The sequence below is a fragment of the Bison bison genome, unplaced genomic scaffold (genome assembly GCF_000754665.1).
Source record: "Bison bison bison isolate TAMUID 2011002044 unplaced genomic scaffold, Bison_UMD1.0 scf7180017864531, whole genome shotgun sequence".
NCBI classification, from domain to species: Eukaryota; Metazoa; Chordata; class Mammalia; order Artiodactyla; family Bovidae; genus Bison; species Bison bison.
In genome coordinates, this window is record NW_011495081.1 from 1,753,861 (window position 1) to 1,768,462 (window position 14,602).

At 38.2% G+C, this 14,602-nt stretch overlaps 1 protein-coding gene across 2 annotated transcripts in view; it reads right to left on the reverse strand.

Moving 5' to 3' along the window:
- The window catches only part of LGR4 (leucine-rich repeat containing G protein-coupled receptor 4), a 104,839-nt gene that overhangs the window by 16,508 nt on the left and 73,729 nt on the right, over positions 1-14,602 (reverse strand). For both annotated transcript variants that reach the window (XM_010831786.1, XM_010831785.1), the window contains exons 3-6: positions 11,993-12,064; positions 10,361-10,432; positions 2,636-2,851; positions 1,712-1,783 (exon numbers count right to left, since the gene is read on the reverse strand). In XM_010831786.1, coding sequence (XP_010830088.1) covers positions 1,712-1,783; positions 2,636-2,851; positions 10,361-10,432; positions 11,993-12,064 — 432 coding nt within the window. The remainder of the gene's footprint in view (positions 1-1,711; positions 1,784-2,635; positions 2,852-10,360; positions 10,433-11,992; positions 12,065-14,602) is intronic.

Here is a 14,602-nt window from a genome sequence, read left to right on the forward strand (position 1 = left end):
ATCACATCCTCTGGATGGTAATCTTTCTTTGCCAACAACTGTCATTCCATTTAATTAAATTTACACTTTTTCTTAAAATATTGAATACAAAAAAGAATCTTAATTCTTCATTTTTAAACATTTTTTTACAACTTTATTTCACTGAATTTACCATAAAAATATTAGGATTTTACTGTCTTTTTTTATTTTTTAAACTTATTTTTTAATTGAAGGATAATGATGCTTTAAGTCAACAACTTTAAAAGTTCAAAGAATTCTCAGAATCACGTATTACTGGTACATTAAATAAACAAATCACCTGAATGGCAGTTTTCCATAAAATAGAATGTATTGACTATCCATTTATACATGACAATAGCCTGAAACTCAGGTTTCTATTTGAGGTTTAGAGTTAAATTCTGGTATGAGGGTAGCTGACCTCAGCCCTACTATCAGCAGGATAAGAAGGACTCAGATGGGTTCATACAACTACAGTCCTCAAGTAAGTTAAAAATTGTTGAAAAAGCTGCATTAATTAGGAGAGAGAAAAGCCATAGTGATCTGTACTTTTAAAAAATCTTAATTCTGAGTATATTTAAACTTTCATTTCATTTAACCTAGAGAGAATGTTCACATATGATCAGCGACTGATTTCAGAATAAGAGTAAACAAACACTCAGCTCCTTGGAGACCTATTTTATTCTCCTTTACCACACAGAAAAGAGTGGTAAGTTAAAAAATCAACTGGAAAGAAAACATTTAATTTTAATATAATTTGGAATAATATACACAGTTTAGGATCAAAAGGCTGGCCCAGTCTTCTTTTCCACTGGCATTTACGTACTTAGGAAAGAAGAACTGGGTTGGTCAGTTCTTCAAGAGTTTCCACTTTCAAATACCCACTGATGTTTATATCCTTTAGTGGTTTAAACAGGAAAGTGAATTAATAAAGTACTAAAAGAATTTAAGTCTTCTCATCGACTGGACAGTTAACCAAAAAGTCAAACAAAATACTGATATTACAAACCCTAAACATTTCAATCAGGTGTTACTTACCCATCTAACTGGGACACTCTGAATCATTCACTATACCACAATGGGAAATACTAAAAATCTCCTAACAAAGGCCACTGATAAAATCAAAACAGCAAATACAAAGGTTCTAGTCTTGTTTACACGCAGCTGCATCATGTCATGGTACAGCGGACAGTTGAAACAGCCAGAATTCACTCTAACAACAGAAGCAACAACAAAAGTATCCTAAGCAAAATGGAAACCCTCATTGCATTTAGCAGATAAAGGTTGAGACAGTATTCAAGCCCACTGTTAATTAGCAAAACAGCTGAGATCACGGAGAAAACAAAGAAACAAACCAGCTTTTCCAGAATCAATTTTATAAGGTTCCAAGTTCTGAAACTGTCTATCATACGTTGTAATAGAACCAAAATTTCTGAAAAGATATATAGCTTGGCAGACTCAGCTGTTTTTACCATGTCCTTTTGTAAGAAATATCAAGCTCATTCTTGTGCAACTTTTTAACCAGAAACCTAGATTAGCTTTCATGACTGTGTTAGCTGAAGGCAAGACTTTAGTTGTACATTAAAACAAATTAATTATTATAGCAAATTAATAATGAGCTGAACTCAAGACCATTACTTTTTTTCTGCAGTGAAATGCCCAACTGCACCATCAACATCCCAAATGTGATTATCCAAAACAGAAATAAACTTACAAGGTCTCCAGGTTATCAAGTCCATCAAAACAGTGTTGACCCAGGCTTTTAATTTTATTGTTATGAAGATGCCTATGGAAAAAAGCATCACAATGACTTTCATGTGACCTAGTGGCAATTATTATCATGTTTAGATGTCTAAACTGGTAGTGCTTAAAGGAATGGTGCAGCCAAACACTGCAACACTCGACTAACAGAAAACAAACGGCACTGAGTAGGCATCTCTTGATAAACATGGTGTAAACTCAGATTCACTGAACACAGGAGGCCAATGGAAAAGAAGCATCGCTCTAGTGGAGAAGGGTTACACACACAGAAGATTCTTGAGAAGTTACCCATATCCAAACTAAAGTTTTGACGCACTTTTCATTATATGAAGCGAAACTTTGATGAATTCTCCCATGAGGACATGGGGGAAATGTCAGCTTCATAAGGGAGAACTGGTAACAGATTTTACAAAAAATGCCACTTAATTATGTTCAAGCTTTTGAAGATTAAAAACAACAGAGAATCACATACTCCTTGAATAGACAAGTTGGTAAAGAAACATGAAATATCACTGAAACTTGTTTTCTATGCGCGTCTCCAAAAGAATTCTGCTTCTTTTATTACTGAATGCACAGCTGGGACACAAAAAGCCATACAAGGCTTTGCTGCATGACCCACTTTCTTCTCCTGACTACAAATGGCCATTTAACTTCCAGAGATTCAACTGTTATCATCAGCCATTCATTTTTAAATTATCCTGATCTGTATTTTCAAAAGTCAGCACATGTAATTTTGTAAAAATAGGCAGCTCCTCCAAACACCAGCTCTCCAAGAACACAATTCAGTGAGGTTCCTTCAAAACAATTTTCCACAAGAACTCTGCTTCTGCCCCCAAATTAACACAAATATATGGTGTTAAAAGGGATGGATACTCACAGAACCACCAGGCTGGACAGGTTGGTAAACGCAAAGTCAGGGATGCTGGAGATCTTGTTGAGTGCCAAGGTCAGTGCCTGCAGGGTGGGCAGATTGCTGAGCGGATGCACTGGCACCTCCGTCAAGCTGTTGTCATCCAGCCACAAATGCCGCAACTGAGTGAGTCCCTCAAAGCTGTCCTCAGGCACCGAGGTGATATGGTTGGCATCTAAACGCCTGACAGAAACAACAATCGCCTTCAGCAACGCTTCTAGTGGAATGAGTCAAGCCAAGTCACACAACTACTCAGCGTTCCAAAAAAAATGTTACAAAAATGACCATAGCCACAACATCCTTGATTTCTTTCATTTTACTAGAAGTTCTTCCCAAATCTAATATTTCTAAGACCAGCATGTGAAAGTCAGTTGTTTCCCTTCCTTCATAACAAAGAGATGTGTAAAAATCTGAATTTTTGGCTAAGCATAATTGTATGGAAGAATGACATGTTTATATATACATATAATATACATTATATACATATATATATATATGAGGTGTTGTCTTCCGGGCTGCAGTCCTCATTTTGCCCCAAATAAAACTTAAATTGCAATTCTCAAAAAAAGAAAAAGAAAGGAACCATAAATCTCAAGCTTGACTTTTATGTTACAGAATGCACTTATCAAAAATACAGAAAAACAACAAGAAGAAACTAAGCTGAGCAAATAAACCACTTTACTTACAAATATAATATCTGATATTAAATTTAATTTCTATTTTGACTTGGTACCAAAGGGGAAAAAGTAAGAACATAATTAAAAAAAATTTTTTTCTATATCAACAAACCATTTAATTAGATTCTCAACAATCCTTATTACTACCAGGCAAGTTAAAAATATGTGTCACATACCACCAAAGCAACCCTCTCCTCTTCTCTTAGGTATAAGTACATTTGAAAAATTAGTTTGTCAAAATTAACAGATATTAAGAAAAGGGCCAACTATCCATAGAAAAAATTAAACAGTTCCTCTGATCAACATGTTTGTGGCTTTTGAGTTACTTCGATTTTTCCCCAAATTTTGGAACTAAGGACACTTTACTAATAGGATTATTCATTTTTAAAAGTTAAATCCCCATCTGAAAATCTGAGAAGATTAGTCGTAAATGTTAGTGTTGACACAATCAGGCATAATTGTTGGAATACCTGCTTTTAAACACAAACATAAGCTAGTAATTAATATGTTGAGGAACTGCATGCCCTGGGCAAATCTCAATTTTCTTCACAAATCCCTTGTTGATATATCTTCACCACTTAAATCCATGTCTTAGAGGCTTAGACCTCTTGGTGAAAATTAGTGAACACACACACACACACACACACACACACACACGAAGTGGGTGCAAGGTGAAAATGGCAGCCTGTTTTTGAAGAAATCAGTTTTGGCAGATTTCAAGTTCAGGAAGTTCTGACTTTAGAGTGGTTTTCATGCTTCCAGTTTCTCTACGCTGCTCTAGCTTCAGATCCTGCCATAATTGTCCCTTCCCCTCCAAGTAAGTGCTGAGCCCCTGCTCCCAACTAAGTGCCCCAGATCGAAATGCAGTCTCCTTCCCAAAGGCAGACTGCTCGAGGTCAAAGACCCTTGGTCCTGGTGAGGATCTGATGGAAGCTTCCTTTTTTGGTAGTCAGGATAACTGGAAGAGCACTAAAAAGGAGAGAGCTCCAGAAACTGAGCAGCTGCCTTAAGAATCCACTTAAAAACAAAGAGTTTTAGGCTTGTTTATTCCTTGGAGTTTCTAGAACCTACGCCTTGAGAAAAGACAGGCATCCTTTATGTAACAGACCGGTAATGTGCTGGCTAGAGTTGCTTAGCAGATCCACTTTATTGAGTAGACAGCAGTGTGTTCAAAACACACACATTCACACACACACACATACACACAGATGCACACATTTCACAGACTCAAGGTACTTCTATTTAGGGAGAGAGATATATATTTTGAGTGGAGAGGAGTTAAGGACATTTATTTCACATTCAGACATCTGTACATTTTCTATAAATAAGGTGGAACTGAAATACAACCATACAATTAACCATATAATGTCACTAAATCATACAATTAAATTCTCCTTGTAGCTAATTTGTCTGCAATTCACTCAACACATGTAAACTGAGCATCTTGTTAGGCACAAAAAAGTGAAAATGGTGCACACCACATGCATGAGGAAGAGGCACCCACACTATAACTAACACACTGAAAAATGAGTGCAAAGTGCTTACAAAGTGTTATGAAGTAAATAAACAGGGTACTGAGATAAGGATTAGCAGGGGCTGCAGGGGAGGGTAGCTTCTGAAAACGTACTGAATAGGAAAAGCATCTCTAAGAAGGTACCATAAGCAGATCCAGAGCAAGGGGCCAAGGAAGGTGGGCAAGGAGTGTTTGAGGCAGTGCAAACAGTGAGGGCAGAGGCTCAGTAGCAGAAACCAGCTGGTGTGGTCCCAGCAACTCCCAGAAGGTTCTAGTGACTAGAACACAGCAGGAAGAGAGTGGAGGGACCAGGGAGACCCAGGTGGGATGCAAATGGGGACCAGATGACACAGACCCCTGGAGGCCAGGTGAGGAGTTTGGATTATATTTTAAGCACAAATTGAGATCCCTCCCCAGTTTCTCAGCATTATAATAGTTTAAAAGTGTAAACTGCTTATGTTGTAATAATGAGATAATATTCATTAACATTCACAAAAATAATGAGCAATGCTTCCCACACATACAACACTCCATTGGCCTTAAGTCCTCTCTGTGTTAAGAAAAATAGCTACTAGGGATTGCAATGTACAACATGATAAACATAATCAACCCTGTTGTATGTTATATATGAAAGCTGTCAAGATGGTAAATCCTAAGAGTTCTCATCACAAAGAAAAAACGTTTTTTCTATTTCAAGTGTCTATATTAGATGATGGATTTTCACTAAACTTACTGTGCTATAATTGAGTTGGCCAAAAAGTTGACTCAGAGTTTTCCATAAGATGTATGTTAAGTCAAATCATTATGCTGTACACCTTAAAATTATACAGTGCTGTATGCCAATTAATATCTCAATAAAACTGGAAGGAAAAAAGATGTGGCAAAACACTATAAGAAAAGTTGTCCAGGCCTTTTAAACAAAAGTCCAGTGTTATACACACCACTTGGGCTCCTGCCGAATTCTGTGCCACACCTCACCAAAGAAAAGGGTGGTCTTCACTGAGCAAGATAACTAGGTGAGCTCTGAGCTAAGAACAGTAAGGAAACTACCTTCTATGCAAAATAACTATAAACAATAAATGCACAGACACAATTTCCTCTGTTAAAAATTTCCCCAGATTATAAAGTCAGCCATAAAAAATCAAAAGGAAGAACTTTGAGAAAATGGAAATCTTAAATAAAAAGTTAATGAGAAAAAGGATTTGGGGTGACTCAAATGGTTAATCCTTATGCCTCAATTCACATGGGTGTTGGTGGCACACCCATAAATATAATGAGTTTGCACTTACACCAAGATCAACGTTTCTCAGAGAAATGGTCTTAGAAAAGCGTGCATTTGTACCAACGATCTACGCTATTAAAATTCATCATAATTAATAGACCAAAAAAAGAAACAAAAACTAATTCTTTCAACAGTGGCAGTAAATAGCATTAGATATCTCACAAAGTGAAGAGATTATGTGGCGTAAGTTATTTTACCATTTCAGCTCCATTTGGCAAGAGATAACTATTACTTTATTTAAGTGCACTTCAATTGTTAAATAGTTAACAATGTATTGACTGAATTCCCTTACTATTTTTGTCTTTAAAATGTGCTTCTATTCCCTATTCTCAAAAGCCTGTTTTATATTTAACTGAGACTCAACATAGGTTTTTTCTCTTGCCTTAAATGAAATGACAGTAACAATTCTATGTGTATTTTCTGATGAATGTCTATGCTACCATCAACACTTGTTCAGTATAATCAAAAGCTCCCCCCTTTTCTCTCTACTCCTCATTTACCAATAATATAAACATTAAAGTATTATATTCTGTTACCAGTTTAAAATATTTAAGAAATTTTGTTATGGTAGAAAACCTAGGAAATTTAGTCACTGAAATCTTCTAATAGTCAATATAAGTGAGAATGACTGTAAAGAAAAAATTGTTTTAAATTCTAGTGGAACAAATTCTGACTTGTCATTTTAATATCTGACTCAGGCAATGCTTTAGCCATTTTCATAGCTTCATGGAGGGCTGTTAGGTGAGCTTTTCATTAATATCTACAATTCACTTTCAGCTTTTACGGCCATCATCACCCACTTGAATCAAGCCACTTCTGGTCAATTTCAAGCCCTAATGAACTTTGCTCCTTCTAAGCACTATTTCAAAACCATAAGGAAACCTTTCATGTAATTCAGGTCTGAAGATCAGATTTTCAAACTGACTCAAGTGCTGATAAGACTGTTTTACACCAGGACAGAATTTCAATTGTATCTAACTTGACCACTACACCCACTATGCTAACAAACCCATGAACGTTTCCTTCTTAAATAAAACGGCCCTGACATATAGCTCCTTGTATTTCTGATATACATTAAAAAAAAAAAAAAGCCCCAATGCCTTTATTAAAAAAAATAGTTTAGCTCCTCTCCTTACCCCAACCATCCATCCCAATTTTGGACATAATTTAAACTATGCAATGCACTTAGCCGTGATGAGCACAGTATCCTTGGTTTAAAACATTACTTTAGAGGAAAAACCTACTATTTCTGTGAAAAAATCCTTTAAATCATCTAAATTACCAAAAATGCCATGTGTATTTTAATGCACTTAAGGATGACAAATCAGAAAAAAAAATCTATTTGTGTATTTTCTTGGTAATTTTTCTATCGTTCAAAGATTTTAGCCTTTTCTTTTTCAGCCTTCCAGCTAGACAAAAGGATTGAATATTTTGATCATTAAGTCTTGGGAAATAAGAACAATTCTGTATGAAGGTTCTGAAGGAAAACAAATTCTGAAGAAGCAAAAGAAAATGAGAACTATTTAAAATGTCTAATGAATTCAGATCCAAGGGAGGTGAGATGGGTCTCTTTGTGTACGTCTGTCTGAGGTTAGAAATGGTGTGGAGGCAGTGAAACCACATTCTTTAAAGGAACTCACTCCAATCTATTCACCAAAAGAATCTATTCAGAATCCTATTCAATTAGTTATGACAAATTCTTATATTCCATAACTTGGCATTTGGGTGAAATGAGCTACTTAACAAATTTCTACCTTAAATAAATTTTTATTGAAACCAGAACTTAAATGGTCAGTACCCCAGATACCTTTTATGATATTAGATATATTTTAAAGTTTGGCCTTTATAGCATATGCTATGCTTTATTAGTATATATTTTCATTTCCACATTCACTGCCCATTAACTATAAAAATATCTAAAGTCAAAGGTAATCTATAATTTACAATTTCCAGTGATATGCTTTTGGTTCAGTTAAAAATTATTTTATATTAGCCAGTGGAGGGGATGAGCCAGTCAATCATTTCACCTAAGTCCCTAGCTCACTTGCATTTCTACTAATGCTTACATTCACAGTTATCTCAAAGGGCAATTTAAAAACCTATGGGATAGATTAGTATACAGATACGTGATGTGGTGACAACCTAATTATATAGCCCAGAACACTTAAGTATGGTCTCTACTTCAGTTTTTCATTTAGTGATTCTCAGAACTTGTGTATACACAAGGATGATCGGAGTAAATTTTTTAAAATACAGCTTCTTGGACCCTACCTTTAAAGAGACAATATCGTGACTCTTGGGATACGGCCTAAGAATCTGTATTCTAGCTATATCCCCCTAGTGATTTTGCTGTGGGTGGTCCAAGTGCCACACTTCAAGAAACTAGGCCTTAGTCCCACTGTATTTAGTATTAGGACACGAACTGAAGCAATGCAAATTTGTGTTCATTACTGTAGTAGAATAAGAAACAATGAAATTGCTTGTTATAAAGAATACTTTTTCATTACTTTCAGACGATTCCTTCACCTAGGTAGGCAAGTTTGGTAATCTAGCAATCGAAAGAACAGATGAAATAGTCATCACCATTATTACTATTAATAGATTCTACAAATGTTTATTGAGCAACTTACTACAGGTCATATATTGTTGAAGTGCTTTTCACGCATGAACGTACATGGTAGGTAATAAGCAAACGACTCACAGAGAATTTTAAATAACCTGTCCAACATCACACAGCTAACAGGTGGCAAGAGTGTGGATTCAAAACCAGACAGGCCTGTTCCAGAATTCTAATTAATCTGAACTTATCTGAACTCCTTTTGAGAGCAATATAAATATTCTGACAGATAAATACATGAAGGGCTTCTCTTAATCTTGGGAAAAGATTACAATAACCACATGCTTCAGTTCAGTGCTCCTATCTCTTCTAAAAATCTAGTCCCTGAAGACAGAGAAACCAGATCTTTTAAGTCGGGGATGGGGAGACTGGACGCTAGTCCACAACATGCATTCTAGTTATGAATAAATATTTGTCTATTTAACATAAAGATGGTTGTTTCTTTAGACTCTTCTGTGGATTTGCACGTTCCAGTGATACTACTGCTGCTCACCTGATCCCCCCACTCTAGGGAGAAGTGGGGTATGCATACCCAAACCACAGAGGCAATGACTCCCGTTCTCTAGGTTCATATACACACACACACACATTTATATGTGAAAGAATGCAAACAAGAATAAAGTTAAGTGCTACATGAAAAAGCTTTTGAAAATAGTGGCTAAACATGGTTAAAACCAAGAGCTGAAATCTTTTTTTTATTGAAGTTTGACTGATTTACAATGTTGTGCTACTTTCTGGTATACAAAAAGGTGATTCAGTTATATATATGTATATTTCATATTCATATACATTTCATATATTTTTCCATTGGGCTTCCCAGGTGGCGCTAGTGATAAAGAACCCATCAGCCAATGCAGGAAATGTAAGAGATGCGGGTTAGTTCAGTTCTGTGCTTCTCAATCTTTTCTAAAATCTAGTCCCTGGGTCAGGAAGATCCCCTGGAGGAGGAAATGGCAACCCACTCCAGTATTTTCTTGCCTGGAGAATTCCATGGACAGAGGAGCCTGGTGGACTATGGTCCATAGGGTTGCAAAGAGTTAGATACTACTGAAGCAACTTAGCGTGCATGGTTTATTATAGCATATTGAATATAATTCCCTATGCTATACAGCAGGACCTTGTTGTTGAAGAGCTGAAATCTTTAATATTCCACATCAAGCCAACTTTGCCTTGAAAAAAAAAAAAAAAACAAGAAGACAGCACAGGCAATTAAATTGCCGTCCCTTACACGTGTTCAGTGTCCACAGATAAAGATCTACAATCACTGTGCTCTGATGATCATTACCACCCGAAACAGAAACCTCTCTGTGGCTGTTTCTTGAGTGTCATGGCACAAGACTCTAGGACTTCAGTACATACACAACTCTGACTCCAAAGAGAGTGTAATCACCTGCCACATGCAACCTTGTAGCTTTCTCCCAGCCTTGGAGATGACAGGATATTTCAAAGGACATTTCCGTAACAGCAGCCAGTCATTCCCATTTTTATCCCCAATGAGAGGGTACATCTCTTCTTTCTCTAGGATTCCAGTTCTGTACATATTTAGCAGCCTGAGTGGTCTCCTAATGATGCAAGGATGCAGAAAACCAAAAAGTTTACTTACAAAGACTGCAAAGAGCTCAGTCCTCGAATGGCTTCGCTGGGTACTGTTTTCAACTGGTTGTTCTGGAGGGTTCTGGAAGGAAAACTTGGGTTAGTGAATAAGAAGCAATTGCGACCATTTTTTCTTAGAAGAATTTAAAACCATTTCTTTAAAATAAAAATCTTTCCAATAGCAAGAAAGGGAGAGGAGTCAAGGTGGAATGCATCCAAGATAAGAAAATTGCCAAAGAGTAAGAGGCATTTGTCGTTAAAGCCAGAAATATAGTAGGCTGATTTCTCAAGCCACCTCCTAACACAGACGTGCTGGATCATCTGGGATTGTTTTGTCACTCTTTCTCAGAAATTAAGACACCCTAATTAATATTCATCACTGAGGCACCATGAGTGTTAACTGGGACATATAACAGGTTAACTGGGAGGTAAGGACTTTCCTGGCGGCTCAGTGGTAAAGAATCCACCTGCAATGCAGGAGAAGTGGGTTTGGGTCAGGGTGATCCCCTGGAGAAGGAAACGGCAACCCACTCTAGTATTCTTGCTTGGGAAATCATGGACAGAGGAGCCTGGTGGGCTACAGTTCACAGGGCTGCAGAAGAGTTGGACAGGACTAAGTGACTAAACAACAGCAACGGAGCAAGCAAATCCACTAGAATCCCTAATGCCTGGAATAAAGTTTTATTCTAGAAAAAAGCATCTGGAATAAAAGCAGAGTCCAGAAACATGGACATTAGATAACGACAATCTTGCCCAGAGGACGGCAGATTCTGAACTCTTAGGAACAGTGGCCATGTCCTCCGTGAATACAGGGCTGAGGTAGAAATAAAACTTTGATTATCTAATTATCGCCAACCTGGAGAATGGAGGTATAGACCAGTAGTGAAAATGAAGTCTTTACTATTTTTGCCTAATGCCCTTCCTGGTCACATTAATAAAATGACTACCTGATTAGAATCACCACCACAGAATGGAATGGGGAAAGGCCCATCTAACTCACTGAACCAGAGAGGCTGAGTGACTTACAGACGCTTCCCCAGAGAGGTAGTGGCAAAGTGGGGCTGCTGATCGGTTCACCTGCTCTCCAACCTGCCAACCTCCAAGCTCCTGCTCCCTGCCAGGAATTTACTTCCTGATGCCTCACAGGCTATGTAAATCTTCAGATCAGATCAGATCAGTCGCTCGGTTGTGTCACCTCAATTCCCTTTAGCTCTAAAATGATTTTTACCATTTGGAGCTCTTGTAAGCTTTTTTGCCTTTAGGGTCAGCAAATTCAAAATTCTTATAGCTATTAATATAATAAGAGTAGAAACAATGCGGGTGGGTGGAGAGAAGTTGAAACAAAGCTTGCCAGTGACGTTTAAATATGATTTTGATTCAGTGCTTTAGCTACACATAAAGCCTAACATTCAACTGTAATGCACTGGAGTTCAGAATACCTATTATTTAGACGTTAACTTTTGTTATCTAGACCCAAGTTTGCCTAAATCACACTCTAGCCTCCCACACTACCCATTGGCCTGTCCTTAAATCTTTTAATCCTGAACCTAAAGAAACTGTGCTTAACCTAGCTCCAAGCATGTTGACTATGCAGAAAGAAAATACACAGCCAGCTGTGAAACTCTAAAATTGCATTACTTACAGAACTTTGAGTTCTTTCAACCCCGACAAGGCCTTTGGGTGGATAAAAGAAAGGTCGTTGCCAGCCAATCGTCTAGGAAAAAAAAAAAGTAGCAAGAGAAAAATAGTAACTCAGATTCTTAAAATTCAGAACTCACAATAACCCAATCGTTACTGAAGCTCTACATTAAACATCTTTCAAACCTAACTGACATTAAACATGGACTTAAACCTTTGCTAAAGCGATCCCAAGGTTCTTCCAATGAGATAAATGCCTCTAGAATTTTTAACTCCAATACAATAATTTAAACAGGCACATTTTTATTCTGGTGAGGTCAAGCAAGCCAAAACACATTAGACCAAATTAAGTTTGCTATTCATGGTCACTCTCTGCAGCTTGCAGTGTTTTCCAAGTGCCTCACAAATACAGAGCCCTGGTATACAGCAGACAGGAGCTTTATACCGATCAGAGCAAGGAGGAATGAATGCCTTCGGGAGGCATCCTGTTACTTCTCCATAACCAAGGGCAGCATATTCCACGCAAAAGAGAAGCAAAAAGTGAAAGTTACTCTAAGCAGAACTTCCCAAACAAAAGCATGTTTAAAAAAGCAAATAAATTTTTTCCTAAGGAAATTTCAAAGAGACATATTTAACTGCGAGTTAAGAGTGAAGTAAGAAAAGGCTAGAATTCCTTGGGTAAGAAAGGCACACACAATTCAGAATGAGCCCCGCAATTTAGACTGAGTCCCACTTTTTCTACCATGTTCCCAGACACTCAGACACAGGAGGAAAAGTTGGATAGAAAACTTCAGGGAAAAGTGAAAAGCAGGACAGCAACTCATGTGAGTAACTTATAAACAGGTGAACTGCAGGTAGATTTAAGCACAGTTGACCCTTGAAACACAGCAGGTTTGAACTGCATGGGTCCCCATCCATGCATTTCTTTTCCAATAGTAGATACTACTGTACCACAGAGCCCATGGTTGGTAGAATCCTTGGATGTTGAGGAACCTTGGATAAAGGGTGGGGGTGACTATAAATTATCAGTGGATTTACTCATGCTATTCAAGGGTCAGCTGTATTGACTTAAAAATGATAGTTATGTGCCCAGATGATTAAACATAGGACTTTTCCAATTTCCTGGTTCCCTCCAGGGCACTCTCCCAAGCAATGAGATTTTATATGTATGATTTTTTTTTTTTTTAATGCTCTCTCCCCTTCACATCTTGGGATCACAGTCATCAAGTCATATTATTTTCTCCTTGAAAGGGTCTATTTCTATTATCTTTTCTCTTCTTTCTGTAAACACAGTGCACCACTCCCCCCACCCCCCACCCCCAACCCAACCTTGGTCAGCAATTCAATCACAAATGAGTGCCTACTCAGCCCCAGGGAAATGACATCCTCTTCTTAGACTTCAGTTTCCCCTCATTTCAATCTGCTCTTAGACACCCTGATTCTAGGACATAACGATGGCTCCTTTACCCTTGGTAAACTTTAAGTCACAGAGATGGGAAACTGTTTTTTAGATGCAATACTCTCTCTTAGAAGTTTTCATCCCAGTTAAAATACAAATAGCCCTGGAAAGGATAACACTTGATCATTTCTTAGTATTAACACAGTATTTGGCATGGAAGATGTGTGTGTGTTGGGGGGAGTGGGAAAGTGAAAGAGGACTCAGAAACCCAAAGAGTGAGTGTGTAGAATTATTTCTTCAGTTGCAAGGACAACCATGCCAGGTTCCCAGGTAGCGCTACAGTTTTAACACAAGGTTCACGCTCCTAAACTAAATCCTCCCTAAGAAGCTGTCTCATCCTGCACAGTTTCTCACAAGGCACCCTAGCACCAGGCTCTAAACTGCATGCCTGTCAAGGGCATTCCTCAATCCAGGCTCACAATAGTTTACTGCAGATCATCAGCCTCATGGCCTTTCACCTCTCAGGTTTCACCATACGGAAAAGAAAAGAAGGGACTGGAGAAGATGGTGTTAAGATTTTTCAAGGCTTGTATTTAAAACTATTCCTGGAGACTTCCCTGGTGGTCCAGTGGTTGAGAATCTGCCTTCCAATGCAGGGGACACAGGTTCGATCCCTGGTTGGGAAACTAAGATCCCACATGCCACAGCTAAGACCCGATGCAGCCAAATAAATGTTTAAAAAATAAAACTATCCCTCCCCAGCAAATGGTCTGAGTTCTGAACTAGCCAGCTTCGCCACTGTATCTTTAAATGCTTCACCTCATGACCTAACCTTTACTTCTTAAATTCCTGACTCCAGTGTGAGTGGTGCCGAGTTTTGCAGTTGTGTCCGTGGACAGTTGTGGGGTCTTTGCGACCCCATGGACTGTAGCCCTTCAGGCTCTTCTATCCACGGAATTCTCCAGGCAAGAATACTGGAGTGGTAGCCATTCCCTTCTTCAGGATATCTTGCTGACCCAGAGATCAAATCCTGCGTCTTGTGTCTCTTGCACTGGCAGGTGGGTTCTGTACCACGAGCACCACCTGTGTCAGTCAGTTCAGTTCAGTCGCTCAGTCACGTCCAACTCTTTGCGACCCCATGAATCACAGCACGCCAGGCCTCCCTGTCCATCACCAACTCCCAGAGTTCACTCAAACTCACGTCCATTGAGTCAG